Source organism: Pinus tabuliformis, chromosome 6 (genome assembly GCF_031772625.1).
Source record: "Pinus tabuliformis cultivar Carrire ecotype Pingquan chromosome 6, CPIR1, whole genome shotgun sequence".
NCBI lineage: Eukaryota > Viridiplantae > Streptophyta > Pinopsida > Pinales > Pinaceae > Pinus > Pinus tabuliformis.
The window spans coordinates 1,345,877,706-1,345,902,821 of NC_142292.1; the positions used below are offsets into that span (position 1 = coordinate 1,345,877,706).

The 25,116-nt window shown below is 41.3% G+C and overlaps 1 protein-coding gene across 1 annotated transcript; it reads left to right on the forward strand.

Moving 5' to 3' along the window:
• The first annotated feature begins 5,653 nt into the window (after nucleotides 1-5,653).
• On the forward strand, nucleotides 5,654-23,838 carry LOC149263600 (uncharacterized). The gene is made up of 2 exons (XM_089389353.1): nucleotides 5,654-5,821; nucleotides 20,578-23,838. Exons 1-2 carry the CDS (start codon nucleotides 5,654-5,656, stop codon nucleotides 23,836-23,838), a joined length of 3,429 nt encoding a protein of 1,142 aa, XP_089245479.1.
• The last annotated feature ends 1,278 nt before the right edge of the window (nucleotides 23,839-25,116 follow it).

Consider the following 25,116-nt stretch of genomic DNA (forward strand, 5'->3'; position numbering starts at 1 on the left):
GGGAGCTGTTCAAGCTGTCCAACGTTTTCGTCACTACATTCTTCTCCGTAAAACTACAGTCATTTCGGATTGCAACCCTATGATCTACATTTTGACTAAACAATTGCTAGGGGGCAAGTACTCTAACTGGATCGTTATCCTGCAGGAGTTCGACTTGGAATTTGAAAAGTCTAAGTCTAAGAAATCTTTAGTTTTTGCGGAATTGATGTGTGATTTCCCGCGTGCTGACACAGAAATTGTGGCAGAGGAACCCATTGCGGACGAATCTTTGTTTCTCATCAGCACTTTAGATCCGTGGTATGGGGATATAATTGTCTATCTCCAAACCCAATCCTTTCGGCCCGAACTTTCAAAGTCGGAACGTCGAAAAATTCGATTCCAGTCCCAACAGTACAAAATTATTGGAGATACTCTTTATCGCCGTGGGGCAGACTTGGTTTTTCGTCGTTGCTTAACTCATGACGAAGCTGAAAGGGTTTTGAATGACTGTCACTCTAGACCAAGGTGTTGGAGGAGTGTGAAGCAAGTATTATGGGCGCAAACGAGGTGGAGGTGGAGGATGACCTAGTAGAGGTCGAGGGCAAGTCATTTGTTACAACTGTGGGGGGCCAGGACACTACCCGCGAGACTGCCCGAACCCAACACGTCTATCATGCCACCATTGTACTTAGTTTGACCATGTGATGGAGGATTTCCCTATATTGTTAGCTAAGATAGACAAGAAGGGGGCGCAGCCTTAGTAGCCAACTCAGAACTTGTAGATGATGAGGGCTGAGCATCGCGAGAAGATCCTAAGGTAAATATTGTGCTACGAAGCAGAGCGACGGCTGGTGAAGATAACGAGAAGTAGCCTGAAGAAGGTGAGTGGGTCTGAAAAGAGCCAGAAAAATATACCAGGTTTGATCTAGAAAAGCTTCGTTGAGGCCTCTACCTTAGGGAGTTAAGAGAAGTTGACTAAAGAAATGGACCCATCCATGATTACCATGTTCTTGGAGACCTGCATGAAATTGCTACGTGATAGCAAGGCTGTGAAAGGACTGCAAACGCTAATCAATAGGTGCACTGGGAAGGAAAATGCTACTGATAAACCATGCATAGTTAGAAATACTAGCAAGAATAAGACAAGAATAGGGCGTGAGATGAGGATTACTGCACAGGTAGGAGAATATGAGATGGAGAAAGTTATTTTATATTTGGGGTCGGACATGAATGTTTTGCCGAAACAGACATGGGAGAGAATGGGGAGACCTGTGCTACATTGGTCTCCGATTCAGTTAAGGATGGCGAATCAATAGAAAATCATCCCAATGGGGAGGTTGCAAGGTGTAATAGTTGATATTGAAGGTGCGAGCACACTAGGTGATTTTGAAGTGATAGAGATTGTGGATGATAGAAATCCATACCCTGTGCTCGTTGGGATCGATTGGGCCACTGACATGATTGGGGTAATCAATTTTAGGAAGCAGAAGATGATATTTAAGAAGAAATCACTTCGAGTAGTAGTTCGCCTAGACCCTGCCAAAGGACCGCACTATGCTGAACTGGTCTGTGATTATGAAAGTGATGATGATTTGGACCAAATTTACAAGATAATGGCACGAGATTAGGATAGGGTGAATCCAATGGTAGATGGATGTATTGCATGGGACCGCAAAAGTTCCTTCACATTAGATTCAGACAAATAATTGGGGCACTGGTAGAATCGACTACATGAAGTATCTACGCTACGATGTAATATGATGACCAAGTCGTTGCGTTGTGTATCATCAGAGGTAAGAAATATGCCTTACTATGATGGTTTAACTGATGTTGATCACTTTTTCAATGCATTTGAGAGAGAAGTGCCAGAGAAGCATCGATTCTAGGCCCTATACTGGGCGTTTCATGCTACGCCTACAAGATGGTGGGGCACACACAAGGAAGGTTTTGATGATTGGCACGTATACAAAAAAATGATGAGAGTGCAGTTTGGTCACCCATAAGTACAGCTAACAAAAAAATATGATGGGAGGAATGATCTGCACGACCATTTAGCCAAATGGACTGAAGTGTATGGAGCGAAGCCTCAGCCAGTGTGGGTACATATGTTTTGTCATACCTTAGATGTTATACCAATGAATTGGTATAACATCACTAAAGAGTGGGATGTTTTGCGCAAAGTATTTTTGATGACGTTTAGGTTTGAGGATGGGTTTGAATGTATTGACGAAGCATTGCAAGAGGTTAAGGTAACGATCTTAAGGATACCGTGGGACCCTCTAGATTTGATACAACCTAAATGGACTACCCAGCTGAGCCATGCGTTGGAGTGCTACAATGTAACAACGGAAGAAGAAGACAAAGACCCGAGGAATATTAATATTCCAGAGACTGAAGGTCACTGTGAAGTTGAAGGACCGCAACTAGAGAATCTAGACATAACCGAGGAGCTCAAAAGTAGACAGGTAAACAGTGGCACGGAGGCGGAGCCAAAGTTTGCAAATATTGGGGACAACTGGGATGATGTGACAGTAGATAAGGTCGTTGAATTACTTTGAAAATATCAGGATCTGTTTCCCACAAATTTTTTAGATCTAAAAGGGATAATAGGAGACTTGGGTGTCATGAAGATCACTCTAAAACTGGATGCAAAGCCAGTTAAGCAAAGACCTTACCGCCTCAATCCGAAGTATAAAGAAAGGATCCGCTTGGAGTTGGATAAAATGCTTGCAGTAGGCATCATTGAACTAGCCAAGGAGTCTGATTGGGTAAGCCCAATGGTAGTTCAGGACAAAAAATAGAAGGATGAGATATGGATATGCGTACATCTCAGGAAGTTGAATGACGCCTGTGTACATGATCCCTTCCCAACTCCATTCACCGATGAGGTACTGGATAATGTTGGCATCCAAGAAGCATATTCATTTACTGATGGGTTGTCGAGGTACCATTAGATCAAGATCAATCTGAAGGATAGGAGTAGGATGACCTTTGCCACTAAATGGGGATGCCTCCAGTATACTATGATGCCTTTTGGGCTGAAGAACATGCTAACAATCTTCTCGTGCATAGTCATCGCAGTGTTCAAAGATTTTATTCACAAATTTCTGAAGGTATACTTTGATGATTGGATAGTGTTTGGACTGGTAAAGCACCACGTAGCAAGTCTGCACTTGATGCTAGATACATGTTGGAGGTACCAAATCACACTCAATATGAAGAAATGTTTATTCTGTGTCCCTTTTGGGATCTTGCTAGGTCACGTGGTATGTAGACAAGGCTTGATGGTAGACCCTACGAATATCACGGTTATAATCAATTTAGAGACACCAAGAAGTGTGAAACAGCTACCCACAACATTAGGGCATATAGGGTGCTATAGAAAGTTCATCGAAATCTATGCCCAGATCACCGCGCTGATTGAGAAACTGTTAAAAAAGGATACAATATTCTGTTGGAATGAGGAATGTCATAAAAGCTTGGATGTGCTTAAAGAGAAAATGGTCACCGCATCGATCCTAGTCTTCCCAGTTTGGAACAAGGAATTTCATGTGCATGTGGATGCATCATGTATTGCGCTGAGAGAAGTACTGACATAGGCTGGTGAGGGAGACTTAAATCATCCCATAACGTTTGTAAGTAGGAAGCTATCTAGAGCTGAGAAGAATTATTCAACAACAGAGTGCGAAGGTATGGCCATGGTATACGCGCCCTAGAAGTTTAGGTACTACTTGTTAGGCGGACACTTTAAGATGTATCCAGACCATTATGAATTGAGGTACTTGGTGAAAAAGCTTGTGTTGGGGAGGGGAATATGAAAATGGTTGTTTCTGTTTCTATAATATGATTTTGAAGCTATTTTGAAACCAGGATGACTAAATGCTGGACTGGATCATCTATCGCGCATTGAAATAGGAGAGGAGCCTACTAATTTGGAGGAAGGACTACCTGACGGGCAACTCTTTGTAGTGCGCTTCGCAGAAAGTCACTTTGAAGATATTATACACTTCCTGACGATGGGAACAACTCCAGAATGATATACTAGCCATCAAAAGAAGGAATTGATGGTGTGCGAGATCGACTTTTCTGTCATTGTAGGGAACTTGCATAAAATGGGATCAGATGAAATCTGCAGTGTTATGTGCTAGAATTTGAACGAAATAGCATCCTCACTGAGGCTCATGGAGGAGCCACGGGAGGACATTATGCGAGCAAAGCAACAACACAGAAGATTCTACGCATTGGGTTGTGGTGGCCAACACTACATAAGGATTCAAAAGCGTATTGTAGGGCATGCGATGCATGCCAAAGGACTGGCAGACCATCGCAGAGGGATGAGCTATCATTGAATCTGAAAATATCATTACAACCCTTCAAGAAGTGGGTGATTGACTTTGTGCGACCATTTAGCCTCCAAGAAAGAAAACAAGTGTGCGGTACATCATAACCGCAACTAAGTACTTAACCAGATGGGTGGAGGCATAGCCCGTGAAGGACTGTACAAGTGCGAAAATAGCCAAATTCATCTTTTAATACATGCTAACAAGGTTTAGTTGTACAACAATTTTAATGAATGATCACGGTATGCATTTTATTAATGAGACAATCAGCGTGATGACGAAGGAATTTCAGTTTTACCATCAGAAGAGCACACCATACGACCTGTAGGCTAATGGCATGGTAGAAGCATTTAATAAGATATTGGAGAACGCGGTGACAAAGGTTTGCAATACACAAAAAAGTCACTGGGATGTGTGTGTACCTGTAGTGCTATAGGCTTATACAAAAACTTATAAGAAGATGATAGGACAAACACCTTTGAAGCTGGTTTATGGCATTGAAGCTGTGATGCCAATGGAATACATTGTACCTAGTCTGTACACAGTGACATTCACAAGAATGGAGGATTGCAGAGCCATGGAATAAATGTTAGCTCGCAAAACTGATAGAATTGGAAGAATATAGGTTTCTGGTTGGATTCCATCAACAAGTTCAAAAGGAACGCGAAAAGGCATGGCACGATCGACACATCAAACTATGCACCTTCAAGGTAAATGATTTAGTGTTATTATATGACAGTAAGTTTGATAAATTTCCAAGAAAATTTCAGCTGCACTGGTTGGAGCCTATGTCGTCAAGGAGATTACCGATGGTGGAGTAGTTCAGTTGGTAAATTTGAATGGAGAGCCAATCCCAGGGAGGGTGAATGGTAGCCAATTGAAGCCATACACCGAGGATCCAGCCAAATGACTACATAATGGAAGCACACTCTTAGCGCTCCAGGTAGCTGAAAGGAGGCACGGGACTATAAACTACACTACCCAAGTTGTAGAGCTGCGTGTTTGGGATACTTCACGGAATGGCAGTGTCAGCAGAAGCACGATGTGAGCTGTGCTATTGAAGGAGAGACCGTGCAGGGAAATGGAAAGTGACCACTATGGTCACTGTTCATGACTTGACAATGGGAAAATGCCTAAATGTAGTGTGGGGGCGGAAATTAAGTCGGAATTTAAGAGAAAGATCTTTGAAAATCTGTCACCACTCTACCATTTATGGACCAATTTTGGGGGGAAAGGTCGGATTCAAATTTGAAATTGCCTATAAATTACAGATGGTCTACCAACGAAAAACACTTGCCATTTTGATAATTGAGGTGTTGAGCTATCAAGCGCGCATGAACCTTAATTATTTCGAGGCTCTGGTAGCGAGTTCAAAGTTTGAGAAGTTGCCGAAGGAAAATCAAGAGCTTTTACTTGGCATTATGTCAGCACCTGTGGAGACTACAAGTGTTGGAGAAGTAATGACAGCTGAGGGAGCTGCCTTGGAGGTAGTGAGTGCAGAGGTACCGGAAGAAGTACCCTAATCGCCAAGGTCTCCTGGGCCAAGGCCTACGCCGCCCGAAGAAGGTCCCAAGTCGAAGAAGGATAAGCAAAAAGAAACATAGTCAATGCATGAGTCGCCAAGGAAACACCAGAAGAGAGAAAATCCTATTGCATAGGAGAAGGCCAAGATAGTAGACTTGGAACTTGATGAGGATGTAGAGGACGTTGGTGTGGGCATAGAAGATGTTGACATGGGGAAAAAGACTTTGACGTTGAGGGGGAAGACCCTATCTCCAAGCTGCCACCATATGTCCCTCTGCGTCGAGGCAAGGTGAAGGTACCAAAGGACATCGATGAGAACAAAAGCACGTTGTTCACTCCATTGCTACTAGACAAAATTACATTCGAAGGACTGTGATTGGTGCACATCCCCCTTTTGAAGCTTGAGGATTTGGATTTAGCAGATACAAAGCGCTTTCCCCACATAGTGATAGATTCATTCATGCACCCAATCTTTTATAAATACTCTGGTGTGACAATGTTGGAGCCAAGAAAGTGGATAAAAGGGTTCGAGAAGGCAGGATTTTTGAACCTGCTATGGGTGTCGCATTAGAACCGCGCACCCATAATTTTGATAGTGATCAAGCAGCTGTTATGCTTGGTGCGTGATGGGTGCTTATGGTTAGGAGATTCGATACCAATCACTGTGTTAGGTCCCTTACTACTAGTGTAACCCCTTATTATATTGTTTTTCCCATGTAGTCCCCATATTGTTATTATTGTGCCCCATAGAAGCTCACTATTTTTATTATTGTGCCCTTACATTATTATTTTTATGTCGACTCTGATTATACTATGACCCCTTAGACTACTATATATAGAAAGGAGGTCTTGCCATTTGTATCATCCAAGAATTGTTCATTTGAGTAATGTAAAGGAGGTTTGCCCCTCAAAGAGGCTTATTTCTAAGGTGTTTATCTATCTTTTCTATCTTTTTGTGAGTTGGTTTCATAACATTTGGTATCAGAGCTTTGGATTATAGGGTTTCACTGCTCCAAATAGGTCATTGTGGAATTTTCGCTATAAATTTGTTTCTACAATGTTTCAAAAGCTAAAGCAAAAACCCATTTGAGACAAAACCGTGCTGAACCTCGTTTCCGAATTTAAGATCTTTTCTCACTATATTTATGGAGATATGATCTAAGGAAGTTAAGGTTTGTGTAAGCTCTAGAATTTCATCTAAAACAGGTCATCGTGGAACTTTTGCTATAAATTTTTCACTACGAAGTTTCAGAAGCTACAAAAAAAACTCATCTGAGAATAAATCAGTCTAAACCTTGGATCTGAATTTTTATATCTTGTCTCATTATAGTTTCTGATATATGATCTGAGGAAGTTAGGGTTTTTGTAGACTCCTGAATTACATTCTAAACAAGTGACCTTGGGAAAATCATCATAACTTTCTCTCTGAGCATTAGATTGAAATTTCCTAAGAAGTTACATAAAGAGGATGGACTGTAGTTTTCTGTTTATATTTTTCAAATATTAAGGTGAAAATAGTGACACGTGGCACTTCATACAAGTTCACTCTATTGAACTAGTATATAATGAGGTCATCGTGGGAGATTTGACATAATGATTCCTTAGAGAATCCAATCATGATCATACTTGCGAGGTTAGAAAGAGAACATAGAGGGATACTGCAGGATGCAATTTCAAAACTTGGAGATTTGAAATTACAGAGTTACAGTCGTTTCAAGATCAAGCTCATAAAATCAAGAAAAAGCGAGATGAGGAAGTTTGATGGCAAGGATTTGGTAAATTGGATACTATAGATGGAGAAATATTTTGATCTACATGGTGTACGACTGTTACAAAAGGTACGTATTGCATCTAATTATTTATAACCAAATCAATTTTTATGGTATAAAGGGCTTTTTTCTCGTAAACCACTTGTTATGTGGTCAATTTTCATGGAGGAAATGATAGCACATTACGAGGATACAAAGAGAAACACCTTCTTTAGCCAATTGATAAATCTCAAACAAAAGTGTTCAATGGTAGACCCCATTGAGTACTTCCAAAACTTGAATATAAGGGAAAATGATATTCCATAGAGGCAGAGGATTGATGTCTCTATAGGGATTTTAAAGGATAACATTCAATATGAGGTTCATCTTTGGGAACCTGATTCATTAGAGAAGGCATTCAAGTTGGAAAGAAAAGTGGAAAGAAAAATTTATGGAAACAAGGAAGTCTACCCCACACAACTATAAAGATGGAAGTGTTGTTTCTCCTAGCCTTCCACAACCTACAAGGTTGACACCACCACGATTGGGAGAAAAAAGAGGAAAAGGGCTTTGCTACAATTGTGATAACAAATACATGAAAGGTCATAAGTGTGTTGAGAAGAAATTATTTTACATTGATTGTGGAGAGGAGGAAGAAAAGGATCAGGAAACATCAAAAGAAGAGGATATACACCAGGAACCAACCCTAGAGAAAGAATAAATGAATCTGACCATATATTGTGAAGCATTGGCAAGAATTACCACTCCTCAAACAATCAAGATAGAAGGACATATCAAGAAGAAAAAGGTTCAAGTGAAAGATCACACCAAGAAAGCAAAAATGAATCTGACCATATCTTGTAATGCATTGTTCGAAATTACCACTCCTCAAACTATCAAGATAGAAGGACATATCAAGAAGAAAAAGGTTCAAGAAGCAAAATATCACTTAGAGCTTCAATAAATAAATCCGACAATATCTTGTAATGCATTGGACCAAATTACCACTCCTCAAACTATCAATATAGAAGGACCTATCAAGAAGAAAAAGGTAATAGTGTTGATTGGTTCGGGAAATACCCATAATTTTATTCATTGTAAGATAGCCAAGGAATTGATTTTCTTCCTATATCTAGCACCAGAGTGTCAAATGATGGTTGGAAGTGGAGGAACCATAGATTGCTCTGGAAAATGCCATAATATCAAGCTATCCATGGGAGAATATTTATTGAATAACCCAATGTTTTCCATTCCAATGGATGGTGTTGACATTGTACTAGGAGTCCAATGGCTCCAATCCTTGGGTACAATAGCTTTTAATTTTCAAGAACTTTTCATGAAATTTTCTTTGGAAGGAAAGGAATTTGAATTAAGGGGTATCACAGGGAAACCGGGAAAGATAATCATCTCTAACGGAATGAAAAATCTTCTAAAGAAAGGAAAAAGAGGTGTAATTGCACAATTATGTTCACTAGAGGTTCCCACGTTGAAATCTTCTATTTCTCCAGATCTCCAAAAATGCTTGGACAATCATTCCGAGGTATTTAAGACTCCCAAAGGCCTCACACCTATTCGTGATCATGATTATGCTATTCATTTGATTCCAGGAATTGTTCCTCCAAACATCAAACCTTACCTAACGAGAAGACACTAAAAGGTAAAAATGGATCATGATAGTCTTAAATACTTTTTAGAACAAATATTATCTTCAGAAGAACAAAAAAAATGGGTCACAAAGATGTTGGGTTATGGCTTTGAAATCATCTACAAAAAAGGGGAGAAAAATGTTGTTGCAAATGCACACTTAAGAAAGGATGAGGATGTGGAAGAATTGTTTTGTGCCATTTCTATTATCGAACTAGATTGGATAAACAAATCAAAGGATGAATGGAACAATGACGAAGAAGTGTGGCCACTCATTCAAAAGTTGCAGAAGATCCGAGTTCAAACAATATTGCCAAAACTTGACGAGGAAGGAAAAATCATATTGGAACTTGGGTCAGTCACAGAAACAAGAACCCGACATCTACGAAATCAATCAATTTCATAGTATCTCATCAAGTGGAAGAACTTACTCACTGAAGATTCCACATGGGAGGACAAGAATTTTATACAGAGGCATCAAGAACTACTCAAGCATTGAGGACAACACTTTTTGAAGGAGAGGGGCATGTTAGGTCCCTATACTACTAGTGTAACCCCTTATTGTTATTAGTACAACCTCCTTATTATATTGTTTTGCCCATGTAGTCCCCATATTGTTATTATTGTGCCCCATAGAAGCCCACTATTGTTATTATTGTGCCCTTAAATTATTATTGTTATGTCGGCTGTGATTATATTATGACCCCTTAGACTCCTATATATAGAAAGGAGGTCTTCTCATTTGTATCATCCAAGAATTTTTCATTTGTGTAATGTAAAGGAGGTTGCCCCATCGAAGAGGCTTATTTCTAAGGTGTTTATCTATCCTTTCTATCTTTGTGTGAGTTGGTTTCATAACACATTGACATGTTGATCCACAAGATCACCTTGCTCCCACACTCAAGTTTGAATTCGACCATGGCATTTGGCAGAAATTTGGGTGAGCACAAACTTGACGATCGAATGAAGGAAAAGTTAAAACTTGCCAAGAAGCCACGTGGCTACTCCATCTCTAGCATAACTGACCCTGCGGTTAAAGTAGCCACTCAAATTTTGGCAGGGAAAATTATGAGGAAGTGTCGCATAGATGAAGTGCTGGCGCCGATGGTATCTTTAGTAGTCCAGTGCATGGAGGGCATACAATTTAACTGGGTGTGCTACCTCTGCAGCGAGTTCCTCGCAAACTACAGAGAAGCATAAGATGAAAGCAAGAATTTCCACTATGCATGGCTACTACTGTTGATTATATTAGTTGCATGGGACTTGCCGAAGGACAGTCAGTTTCCTCTGATTGCACCGAAGCTGCCAGAAGCAGTGAAGTTCACTTTGCTCTAGGTCACGAAGGACCCCAAAGGATCAAGAACAACAAAATATTATGGATTCTCATGGAATCAAGCATCCGTGCCATAATCAACTGCAAGACGCATCTTTCATCGACTGTCTTTGAGAAGTTTTCCGAGTATGTGGACTTCAAGGAAAACTTCCACTGTGTGTCCATTAGAGCGGGAAAGGACCCCACATAGAAATTGTATGATCTTCCATACCTAGCGATGGATGATGCAATTGTCGCGGTTCTGGAGATTTTTCCCATGGAGTGGCACAAGGCCTCAGACTTATTGTATGGTACTAGCAAGTCTGCCACGAAGTAGAAGAAGGAAGAGGTCAAGTTAATGATGGAGTAGTTGGCCGAAAAATGAAGGAAAGAAAATGAGGATAAAGCCACATTAGAGCGCGCGGCTAAAACACAGGCATAAGAGGAGGAGGAATAGGATGACCATGACTCTGATAGCAGTTAGAAGTCACATTCTCCACAGATAGATGAGGATGAGCAGTGCTCAGAGCAAGGAGGAGCGACTCAAAGACTACTCCATTCCTGATTAAGTGCATAAGGGAGCAGGAGAAAGTAGGCCACAGAAGAAGTCCAAGGCCAAAAAATCGTCCCTAGACCCAATCACCTTGATAGAGGGTGATTTGAATGATATCGATGATACAGTGAGGGATGCGACCACGAAATTTCTGCAGTAGTTTGAGCAGCAATAGAAACTGGCCTTGGTCGCCATTCAAACAGATCTGCGCAAACTGCAGATCCACGCTACTTAGGTGCATACCACTGTAGGGCGAGGCAATGTGGTGTCAAACAATTTGGTGCTAGGAACCTTAGATGCAACAGAGATGGTCCATACATTAGATCCTGGGGCTTTCATGTTGTCGAATGGAGCATTGACCGTAGAAGTAGAGGCTGACAAGGCCACTGTCAGCGCCATCAAGCAAGTCGTGTTAAACTTGGCTGTGCCTACAAGTTAAGCCCTTCAAACCCTACTGGATGGTGTGATCGCAGAAATACGGGCTCAGAAATATCACTTGAATGTTATCAATGAACAAAAGGTGAAAAATGCATAGATTTTCGTCGGAAAATCACCCACGATTGATCTTCTTAAGAAGATCACAAAAAAGAATGAGCGCACAACAGTTGTGGTGGTTGAGGCATGGCAGATCGTCTAGAGCTGAACATCCCCAAAGATGTGCTAGTCGATGCAAGGATCTAAAAGCTCGCTATAGGTGTGTGTGAGGCACGAACAAAGCTAGCAAAGGTTTAGTTTGAACTAAACCTTAAGATCATGGAACTCGAGTTGAGGGCCTAGCCTTTGACTCCACTAGAATTCAAGCACGCAATAATTGTAAAAGATGTTTTTGCATCTATTGACGCCGCTATGAAGGATTGCACTACTCTCTTCGAGTAGGCAATCGAAGTAGTGACCAATCTGCAGGAAGATCCCAACCTACAAAGACTAGAAACTGACGCACGAGAGCTGTAGCAGAAGTACAATGAGGTCAAAATGGCAGTGTGCACTGTCTCCATCACATAGAGGTTGGAAAAGCTACAAGAAGAAAATGCACTAAAGGAATAGGTGGATGCAACTCAATGCAAGGATGTAGTACTGAAGGCTAGATTAGGGCCTTGGCTAGAGGAATCATATGTACTCACTACCTCCATCGAAGGGAATTTGGCCAGTTTGTAAGCGACACAGTAGAAAATATAGGCAGACAGTACATAACCAACGATGGAGCATCTGGCCGAGCAGGTTAAGTAGGCAGCGACACAGTGTGCTGCCAAGGTTGCAGTCATATAGGTGGACCTGGGAGGTCTTCACGACAAAATCTCCACATCGACCGAGTGACTCGGGGCAAGCCACCAGATTTGTGTTGGGGGCCTATTGGGAATAGGTCCCCTATGGCCAATTTTGGGGTTAAAAGCCCAATTTTTGGGGCTAAAGGCCCAAGTTTTGGGGATAAAGGCCCAAGTTTTGTATAAAGAATGTAAATTCTCCGCATTGTGGTTGCGGAGTGCGAAGATGCAAATAGTCAAAAAGGGTTTCCACCTTTAGTTTAGATAGCTTGTGTCGTCTTGATGAGATCCACTGGGAATGTATAAAAAGGGACTCTTAGAAGAGTCTAAGGCAATTTTTCGTAGAGTTCTAAGTAAGTTTTTGGGAAAGTGAGAGTTAAGAGCCAAGAGTCTTAGCGTAGGAAGAGGCTCCGTAGCTGAGTGCATAGAGGCCTAGGATATAAGTCTGTAGCTAAGCATGCGGACACCTGCAACTGTGTGTGCAAGGAATTTAGAGTCTGTATTGGAAATCTGAACTATCAATAAAGAGAATTATTCGGGAGATACCTGTGTATGAATTATTTTACTTCTGTTATGAATGTTTGCGATTATGGTATGTGGAATACTGAGTTTATGATTTAATGCTATATTGATACGTGAATATATGTATTTTACTTTGTCATATGAACACAAGTAAGAATATTTGTTTACGCAAAGATAATCATAATGCATCTTGAAGTTAACCAATACTTAAGCTAATCGGGGTAGACACAAAATTAAGGATAGTTACAGAGGCGCATAAGTGTCTAAATCAAATATTGAGGGTCCGTGAAGGATTATCGAAAACTTTCACGGAGGCTTCAAGGATGAATAAGAGAAGTACATTAATAATCGCTGAAGGGCTTATAAGTCTACACGAAGGAAGGCGTAGGGTTAAAAAACGACATCACAACTATCTCAGGGTATAGAAACTTGGTTCCTACATCCCCCCATACTGCTTCAGGTGAGACTTTAGTCCATGCTGCATAGATTGTTGTCAGAAGGGACAGTGGTGTAGGGATTTGCTTGGCTAATCAACGTTGAACCTAGGTCAAGGCCCATCAAGACAACACCCGAGCTTTCATTTTTTGGCAAGTGGATCAATGCCCAGGTGAATAAATTGTAACCCATAAACTTTCCAACTATTGTTGTGCACTGCCCTAACAAATATGCATTGTCTACTGCAAAGATATGAATGAAAACCCCACCTTCGTTTCTCATAAAATTCTAAAAAAAATAAATTCTAAGGTCCTTGTCAAAAACCCAGAGAAACCCAAAAATAGTTTGGTCTATTTTTGAGCATCTAAAATCAACCCCCAACAAGGCACCACATAGTCCTTAGCGATTCTCCAGTGTCTACTGCAAATATACAGCTGAAAACCCCACCTATGGTGCTCATAAAATTTTGAAAATATATATCTGGGGTCCCAGTCAAAAACCTAGAAAAACCCATAAATGGCTTGGCTTGGTTTTGACCTTCCAAATTGACCCCCAAAAGGCCCTTCACCCTCCAAATATGTTGAAGCACATTACCTGCCAATACACCAGCAAAATCATTCCCATACACTCCTAAAATGTAGCAACAAACTCCACTAATAATTCCCTTATTTCTTCCAGAAACAAATAGCCCCAATGGCTGAAACTCTATCTCCCACATATGCCCAATTTCTCTCTTTTGCACTGGCCACATAGTCTACAAAATCATTCCTGAATATTGTTGACACTTCGAGCCTTCAAACTCACCCAATAGCCAACAAATCTATTGAGACTTCTTCTCCTAACTTCTCCTAGAAATAGCCCTCCAGAAGAATGTTGCAATTGTCGCACTAGATCCACTACTATGTCCTCCAGAAATACACACTAATGGGGCGAACTGAATAAAAATGGTGGAAATCTCTCTACAAATCTCCTCCAGATGATAATGGATGAACCTCTCTAGGGTGGCACTAGAAGTCCCCCAAATAAAGGGTGAGCTCTCCCCTTTGAAAACTCTTGCTAAACAGAAAGTGACCTGGCTAAAAAACTCCAACTACAGAATCAAATTCGATAATCCAAGAATGTCAAATGAAGTGTGTTGCCTTCCTTTTATAACTTTCATGGAGCCTTTCTTCCCGCCTCATGAATTTTGAGTCATTGGCTTAGGGAGTTCATATTTCTTATGTGAGTGGTCCCCACCTATCATTAACAAAACAAAACAATATAAAATTAACTTGCCTCTAACTCCTAAGTCTTTTATCAAAAATCAAATGGGCCCCGCCTTCACCAAAACTGGCCTCCAAAATGTAGAAATAAATCCTATTCCAAAATAATTTTGGAAGGTACATTACAGTACTCCGCACCAAAAATTGATTGTCCTCAAGAAATGCCTGAACAAGTTCCCTCTCTCATTGTTGATCACTACTGTAACCACCAATACTACTAGGGTCCCAAATGTACCATTGAGCTATCACCAATCTCAACATTGTCCCGTCATGAAGGAATCCCTTGATACAAGGATCCCAAGCCATCCTATTCAATGTGAAGCATACATTTCTCCACTCGTTATCCAAACAGATATAGGTACTAGAATCCCTTTGCATACTAGTAATAAGTAGAGCATCATGATAATGTAGGACTCTACCCAACTCCCCATGAAATTTCCCTACTAAGTAGTCCATCTCATGCACTACAAGAATAATCTTTTGAAGATGCAATCCAATCCTAGTGGATATGAACCCTCATATATCCATGCCTCCCCTGATCTCCTCATGTCGGTCACCCTGCCACACAGCTAAAGTTCCCCACACAATCAACAAATCACTAAAACCAAATGGAAGATCTAAATGACCCTCCCCTGTAGAAACCAACTCACCTCTACAAGTAGTTGAATTTCTCAACCCTGTTATGCCAGAATCCCCTTCTCGTCATAGAAGGAACCTATCATGTTGACATCGTGACACTCTGGTCATGCCTGACTACCTAGCATGGGCATACCAGATCCTCCTCTCCCATAACTCTCGGCCATAATCTCTGCGATGATCGAGGCTAGGCTAATCTTGCCAAAACGACTCGACAGTGTCAGTGCCTATCACTCCATGGCTAGCCCCAACCCTGAACAATAATCTACCTCATCCTATGGTCAGGGCTTGGGTGATCCCCCATGTGTCTGCTTGTGAATGGATCAGTCTATTTGTTATCCCAACAATGTTCACTGAGGAGTGGAGTATCCCACCAATCCATTGGATCCTTGGATCCCATAACCATACTGGAGTTCCAAAACCCCTAATCCTCTCTTCCTGTTGTTGTGATATGTTGCTAGCTGTTGGGACCCCTCTATGCCTCGTCTCTGCCTCCTATAGATATCCAATAGGTAGGCACCGAGCATCAAGAACCTATCTCGCAAATATCCAGTCGCTTTGTACCTGCCAAATCACACAATGAGATTTGCTATCCCAACACGTGATGATGTGCCTGAGTACTATCGAAAGCCTAGGCATTATCTTTCCAACAAGGACTACCATACTCCACACCTCATTTTCACCTAATGACTCAAGTTGTCTAGTTGAAAAACCACCATGTAACTCTCTCTTGGTCACCTCCCCAAGTGTGAGCCTATGGGTGGAACATATGCTACCTTGACAATCAACCATTCCATCCCTAAGTCTGTAACAATAAAATCATGCACCTACCAAGTATCTCAACTGGAGAGTCTCCACTTGGCCCATGACATGCGGTGTCTCATCCAACTGCCTAGGGTGAGGCTCCCATGCCCTACATCCTGAATGGAGAGTTTCAAAGGGAAACAACTACAACCTCTGCGACTACGAGAAACACTGGAGGAAGATGGGTGAGTATGTCCCAAAGAGTATGATCAAGAGTAATCCTACGGATGACCCTCTCTCCACCTCGGATCTACTAATAAACCCCTTGAGGCCTTGCCTCTACTAGACATGGTGTCCCCATATGCTCAAAAATGTCCTCATCGATCCTAGGTGAGTTGCGTCAAATGATACACCTACTATCCTTGTCCATAAGTCTCCGTAGAGACAATGATCCAACATCCCATTGTGCTACATCATGTGTCACTGTATACCACCAAGTACCACCTCATTCATCGACATGTCATTGTACGCCACAACCTATCCCTGTACATGATTGGATAACCCCTGCTATGACTATACCATCATGTGTCCTGCTTGTATCACTGCACCTGTCAATCCTCGAATGTCCTCAATGCAATGTGAGTCACTCCTCCTACCTCACAGTGTAAACCGACATGTTGTGGTATTTCCACCATGCATTTCCATGCTCCTCTTCAAGCCACTGCTCCTTTCTGCATAGCCATACACACCATTGGGCATTATGGCCTAGAATTAGGTCTGTATGCATCAGGCCACATCCCTCTATATAACACTGGATGCTATGAACTCACTTTGTGCAATCTTGTGTACCACTTCCTACTGTCATACCACCCTATAACATAATGTATCCAACATGTGCCAAAGTGTCTACCACTCTGATAATGGCCCCACCATGACAAGTGTCATGTCCCCTCGTCCATCCTGGTAGACCTGAGCACGCTAACTCCACTCCTACTGGAGGGGATACCTCTACTGTGGTGATCCTATGTGACCCTTGAGTCCTAAACCTCAATGGGAGAATATCATCTCCATGCAATATCTGGTTCGGTGGCCCACCCATGCCACCTCCTCCAACCATCTCCTACTAGAGAATTCTAATCATCTTGCGACCTTGTGCACAACCAACCTGCCAGTAAAATCCATGGAGCCTACTCACAAACTATTTGTCTGATAATTCTGACTATAATTCCCCTATTGAATGTATGTTCTCAATCATTGGGTCGACTACCTCATCAATTCCATAGACATCCCACATGTATGATATCATATACGGAGCTCCACCTGGATCTGAGTCCCAACTTGGACCTTTAGTGCCCTCAATGTCTAAGAGCTCCCACTAAGCCTTACTCTAGACTATGACCATCTCCATGAGTCTAGTCCACTCCACTGGGTACCAACTCAAGATCTCTCGCCATCCAACCCCAAGAGAGGGATCAAATGCATGAACTCCATCACATCGAACAACCCCGACATGTAGATGTTTCACCTTATGCAACTTCGATCATCTCATCCTGCTATCTAGGTCAACACATGAGATCTAACTAGGTAGCTTTATCTCCCTCTCTCCAAAGGGAAAAGAGGACCCAATAGTGTTACTAACCTGGTCATCCCCTCTGGTATGTATAGCATTAGGGGAATTTTGAGGTCTAAAATGGGCCTCCTAAGAAAAATGTACAACCAAAATAAACTTCATAAGAACCAATAGTATTAAAGATAATGATGTCAACCATGGGGCATGATTCACCATTTTTGGAGTAAAAAAGTAAAAAGATTAAAATATAATAAAATAATAAAACTACTTTTTCAACTCATATTTTCAACTTATCTCGCCAAGGTTTTAATCAAATTTTGAGAAAAATTACTTGTTGGATACAAAATTTAATTCCTCATCCAAGGAGTACCGATGTTGCATACTTTCGATGGATCTGCTACAAGAAAAATGAGAAATACATGAAAAAACGTGATTGCAATCACCTTTTTCATGTATTTTTCATTTTTCATGTAGTAGGGTCCATAAAAATTATGAAACATTGGTACTCCTTTGATGAGGAATCAAATTCTGCATCCAACGAGTGTTTCCGCTTGAAATTTGAGTAAACCCATAGGGAGATAAGTTGAAAATATGAGTTGAAAAAATAGATTTTTCTTTTTTCCCTCTAAAATTTGATGATGTAATCAAATCTTATTTTACTATTTCCACTATTATTTTATAATTTCCTTAGGAGGCCCATTTCAGACCTTAAAAATCCCCTAATGACTACTCTTCCTCCCTCAACCCAATGCATAAGGGTGGGATAACAATGCTGTAGATCCCATCAGTGTGCCTCTTAAGCGAACTGTGTTGAAATCCCAATGTGTGGTCTCTATGTTTCCCCTCATCTTTGGCTAGCCCAAAGGATGGTTTCACATCCTCATCCATGATGGACTCTACATGAGCCTCCAACTACTCCCCCATAGACAACCCAACGTGTAATACATGCTCACCAGTCAGTTGTAGGTGACTGTCATATGACAACTTTGTCATAGATTTGGATGCCTTTGTATGTATTGGCTCCTCATCAATAGGGGGGATGTTTCCCGACATCTCATCAACCTTGTGGTGTGCTACTATCATTTAAGAACTTGGTTACAACCCAGGATACCTCATTAATGGATACCTCAACAACGAATGAAATCTCATCAATGAGTGTATGCTCAATTGTCTCCTTGCCAACCATGGCCCCTTGAACTATTCTCCCATCTTCGTCCTTAATCCTCTCCAACATCCCAACATAATTCCACTAAATCCCAATTATTTTATGCATACCTCTTATTTCACAGAACTCCAAAAAAGAGAGGGGCACTTTAATGTCATGACCCAACAATTGGTATACCCTCCAATTTGCTTCCAGTGACTCCACATCAATTTCAATCATGTATGGCCATCTTTATACATTACCCATAATTTTGGGCATAGTGGATTTGTTGTATAATTGAGAATAGTCTTGATTCCAAATTGCGAAATGAATAAACATTCCTCCACATCAATTATCATTTGTTGCATCCTAATCACCTCATTCAAGGTGACTACCATGTTGTTTGATTCTAATATTTCTTTGGATCCCATGATTTCTTAGCATTTTATTCTGGTCATGTCATAGAACGAAGGGTTTGCCACAGGCTGAGCCAATATTATGGCTTTGATACCACTGTAATGTTCCAAAATAGGAAAAATAATGATATGCGAGTAAATATCAAATTTACACCACAATTTTTTTTAAACGATTTAGTAAACATTGAGAACAATCGTAAATATGGAAGTAGTTGAGCCATATTATTATAATTGGTGGAAGAGTACAAATATATGGAAGGAATACACCTGGGATTTCCTTTTTTGGTAAGCGTAGTAATGTGCAGGTGAAGCAATGATAACCCAAAAACTTCTAACTACGTTTCCCTATCAAATATGCATTGTCTGCTGCAAAGATATGGCTGAAAACCCCACCTCTGATGCTCAAAAAATTCTGCAAATTTATTTCAAAGGTCCTTGTCAAAAACGAAGAAAAATCTAGAAATGTTTTGGCCTGGTTTTTACCTTCCAAAATCGACCCCCAAATAGGCATTGCGTAGTCCCTAGCAATTTGGCATTGTCTACTGCAAAGATACGACTGAAAACCACACCTCCGGTGCTTAGAAAATTCTACAGATTCATATCGAGGTCCTTGTCAAAAACCCAAAAAAAAAAACACAATTTTTTTGGTTTGGTTTTTCCATTCCAAAATTGACCCCCAAAAGGCCCTATGCCCTCCAAATTTGCTAAAACACACTGCTTGCCAAAACATAGAAAAATCCTCCTCATACACTCCTGAAATGTAGCAATCAACTCCACCAGTACTTCCCTTATGTCCCCAACAAGAAATAGCCCCAATGGATGAAAGTTTATCTCTGATGTATGCCCAGTTTCTCTCTTCTGCGCTAGCTAGAGAGTCTGCAAAATCATTCCTCAATATTGCTTCCACTTCCAGCCCTCAAACTCACCCAATAGCCAACAAATCTATTGAACCTTCTCCTCCTAATTTCTCCCAGCAATATCCCTCTGGAATAATGCTACAATGGCCACACTAGATCCACTACTACGTCCTCCAGAAATACGCACTATTAGGGCAAGCTAAATACAAATGCTAGAAATCACTCTACAAATCTCCTTCAGATGATAATGGATGAAACTCTCTAGGGTGGAACTCAAAGTCCCCTGAAGAAAGGGTGAGTTCTCCTCTTGTAAAACTCTTTCTAAACAACAAGTGACCTTGCTAAACAACTTGAGCAATAGAATCAATTTCGATAAGCCAAGAATGTCAAATGAAGTGTGTTGCTTTCCTTTTATAAGTTTCATGGAGTTTTTCTTCCCAACTTTTCTTCCCTCTCATGCATTTCAAATCATTGTCTTAGGAAGTGTGTATTTCTTATGTGGGTGGTCCCCACATATCATTAAAAAAACAAAATAATATAAAATTAGCTTTCCTCTAACTCCTAAGTCTTTTATTAAAAATCAAATGGGCCCCAAAATGTAGAAATAAATCTTTTCCAAAATAATTTAGGAAGGGACATTACAATTAATCACCTACACTGAGAGGATCATTGCTGCACATGAGGAAGATGAGGGTGGCACCTTCCCTACTCAGGAAAGTAAGGAGTTATACACTTCTCTCATATCCAAACGATCACAGATCCTGAAAGAACGAGAAGAAAGTTGGCGGCTGAGGAGCAGAGCCATATGGCTCACTGCTGGGGATGACAACACCAAATTCTACCACAATTATGCAAATGGCAGAAAGGCAATCAATACAATCTGGGAACTAAAAGATGATCAGGACCACACAGTCACATCTCAGAGGCACCTGGCAAAGCTAGCTACTGATCATTTCAAAAACATATACAAGGCACCCAGGGAGATCAACATACTCGAAATCATGAGGGTGGCCGAGAAATTCCCCAGATTCGTCTTGCAAGAGGACCATATCGACCTCACTCAGGAAGTGACTATGGAGGAACTTGAAGCGACCATCAAATGGTTCAAAAAAGACAAGAGTCCAGGACCGGACGGATGGTCCATTGAGTTCTATATAGCCTTCTTTGACATCCTGGCAGCTGATCTCCTGAAAGTCATTGAGCACTGCAGGCTGGAGGGTAATGTTTCATCGACCCTAAAATCTACATTCATCGCCCTCATCCCCAAAGCCGACCACCCTGCATCTTTCAACGACTTCCGACCTATATCCCTCTGCAACTGCCTATACAAGATTGTAGCTAAAATCATTGCCAACCGTCTGAAGCCTATCTTATCTCGTCACATTTCTTCAGAACAATTCGCTTTCCTAAGCAACCGGCAGATCCATGAAGCCATTGCCACAGCTCAGGAACTCCTTCATACCCTCCACACTAAAAAACAGAAAGGTATGATATTGAAGGTGGACCTATCCAAAGCTTTTGATAGAGTCAGCTGGCTCTATATCAGATTGCTTCTTACTCACCTCGGCTTTCCATACCTCTTTATTAAATGGGTCATGAGCTGCATTACTGATGTGCCATATAGTGTTCTCCTCAATGGGGAAGCCACACCTTTCTTCACTTCGGAAAGAGGGCTCCGACAGGGTTGCCCTCTCTCCCCTCTACTCTTCCTACTTGTCATGGAGGGGCTTAGTAGGCTTATCATTGCTACCAGGGAGAGGCATCAGATAACCGGGATCAACATATCGGAAAATTTTTTCCTCACGCACCTTCTGTTTGTGGACGATATCCTCATTTTCCTCAATGGAGGCATTGGAGATGTCACAGCCCTTCACAATAATTTTCTCCTATTCCAGCAAGCCACGGGAATGATGGTAAATGATAGTAAATCCTCTATCACAGCGGTGGGCTGCTCTAGACATGAATTAGCATTCGCCACTCAACGCTTTCCCTTTACCTCATCTTCCCTTGATGATGGCATAAAGTATCTGGGGTATAGACTCAAACCCCTTGGATACAGAATTGCTGACTGGGCTTGGCTGATAGCCAAGGTGGAAAAGAGACTTCAGACATGGTATCACAAATACCTTTCTCGTGCGGGTCGGCTGATCCTCATTAAAGCGGTCATTGAAGCTATGCCGGTCTACTGGATGACCCTCGCTTGGATACCTCGTGGAGTACTCAACAGGATACAGAGTATATGTTCCAGATTTCTATGGAAAGGACAACAACCTGGTAGGATCTTTGCATGGGTGAAATGGGACTCTATAGCCATGCCAAAGCGCTGGGGTGGCTGGGGTATAAAAAGGCTTAACCACTTTGCAAATGCTTTAGCAGCCAAACTAGGATGGCAGCTACTGACCTCCGATAGCCTTTGGTCCCGTGTCGCCCAAGCAAAATACATCAGACCTACTCATCTCATGGACTGGTTCCGACAGCATCATGAACCTGGTCATAATATATCCAACATCTGGAAGGCAGTATTACGCTCCCTTCCTCTGTTGAGGGAAGGCATAACTTGGCGTATCAAGAGTGGACACAGCGTCAGGATTGGGAAGGACCCATGGGTCGGATGCGGTAATTCAAACAGACTTTCGGAAGATCTCATCCGATATTTGCACAGCAGAGGCATCACTCATATTAATCAAATTGGAGACAGTGATAACTCAAGCTTCCTACAACAGGCTTGGCTTACATCCGCGACTCTGGACATACCTGAGCAATGGCAGACTGAATGGGATAACTACACCGAAGCCCTTACCCAGGCCCACATCAGACTGACTGAGGGACCGGACGAGCTCATCTGGGCCTTCTCTAAACATGGATTGTATTCCCCCAAAATGGGATACCTGAAATTAATGGAGCCTCACATGCCCCCGAATATTCTCCCTCACTGGAAAAATCTATGGAAGCTACAAGCTGCCCCCCGCTGCCGTTTATTAATGTGGAACATTATATGGGACAAGATCCCCACCGGCAAAAATCTATTGAAAAGATCTTTTCACGGGCCTTTCAGATGCCACCTTTGCTGCAACGAAGAAGAAAGCACGGATCACCTATTCCTTCACTGCACAGTAACCAGAGAATTCTGGCACAATTTAACATCACACTTTACTTTCCTCACTACATGGCAGGGTGAGAACATACAAGAGGCTTGGTGCTCTTGGATACGAGCACACACAGGGAAAGCTAACAACATGCCTCTCTTAGTATGTAGAGCCATTTGGATTGCACGGAACCATATCATATTCAACAATAAAGCTCCCCACTGGCCTACTATACTGCACCATATCATCGCAGATTACAATCTTATACCAGATGCTGCTCCCAACCCCCCACCTCGCTCCTTAAATCCCATTGCTATCGATAAGACAAAGCCCTGGGCTTTCTTCGATGGTTCCGCACAGGATGCGGGCTGTGGCGGAGGAGCTGTACTACACATAAATGAATCGCACTGCTTCAAAATTCAGATCAAATATGACAATGGCACCAACAACTTCACTGAATTATGCACCGCAAAACATATCATTCATTTTGCACATCAAAAGCACTGCAGACACCTGCAACTGTTTGGAGACTCACAGATTGTTTGCAATTGGATAAATTCTGCATCTCAATGTCATGCATATTCTTTGAGACATATACTGGACGAAGCCAAAAGACTGATATCATCTTTTGAATCCTTTGCTTGTCGTCATATATACAGGGAACAGAACACAGAAGCGGACCAACTTTCCAAAGAAGCGGCGCACAACCATCTAGAACAATGGCTGATACAGGAGCAGATTGATGGAACTTTCCATCAATATTATCACAGGCCTTTTGACGACCTCAACAGAACGGGTCAATGATCCGACAAAACAACAGTGCCATTTTTTGACAATTTTGAAATTTTGACATATGGATTTTATTATATATTTTCTAAGTTTATGCACGGCCTATAGCGGTACTCATTGAACAGAGAAATTTTTGTAAAAACTGTGGTATTAAATAGACAGATCAACTATACGACTCCCTGCGTGGAGATCCAGATCTTACAGTTTATTTTTGTTTGTATATACAGACAGGTCGATGACCTCATATAAATATGCGACCAACATCTACAAAATGTAATTTCCTATTATTAATAGAAATTACGACTTTTTCCTTATGGGAAAAAAAAATTAATCACCTACATAGGGAAAAGTCTAACTAAAATAAAACCAGTGTATGTAAATAAACAATCCTATTAGCTACTAACTACAAATAAAATAACTATTATAATATATAACAAAATATCAGGAATCCAAAGAAGTCACTAGAGCTAGATCCTACGTGTTGGACAATGGAAGAGCATGAGGCTTTACATTGCATTGAATATGGCTCTCTAGACAAGAATGATGGTAATTCTAGGCACAAATGATATCTTTCAAACAATATATAATATTATTCCTCTCCTTGTGTTTCTCCTTCAGGACTTTCCCTAGAAGGGTTTCCATCCGCCAATGAATAGTGATGGAGTTTAGGTATTGTTCCTATCTTCCCCTAGTGTGGACATGGTCAAGAACGCATTGGGATACATGCTCTAGTATTTTAGAATTAGAAAAAAGTTATATGATCATTGACTAAGAGGGACTTGAGATGGAGAATATCAACCCAAATATCGAGAGGGGTAGTAGAATTATAGATGGTTGTAGCCTCCTGAGCCTGAGTATGGGACTATGGTCTACTTTGGGAGCCTCAAACACCTCCCCTATTGCAACTTCACATGCATTGTCAAGGCATGATACTCATGATAAAACATCAAAAACAAATATCAACACTTGTTACATGGTATTTTGTCACACATCCTGCACTTCCCTATGACATACCTTGAAGTTCCCAAAACATGACCATTATACAATATACTCATCCATGTATACAACTCAAATCCCTCCTAAGACTTTGTTTGGAAAATGTCTTGATATTTCCCTAAAGAAATAGCTCTTAAAACCCTAAAATGAGAGTCATCACCCTTATGAGGCTAAAAACAATGATCGTCACCTGTTGCACTATGTTTGGCCAGTGATGGCATCAGTTTGTTCCCTTGCATACCCATGATGATCCCAAAAAGGTAATTTTCCCAAAGAGGATGAGAAGCTTCATGATCT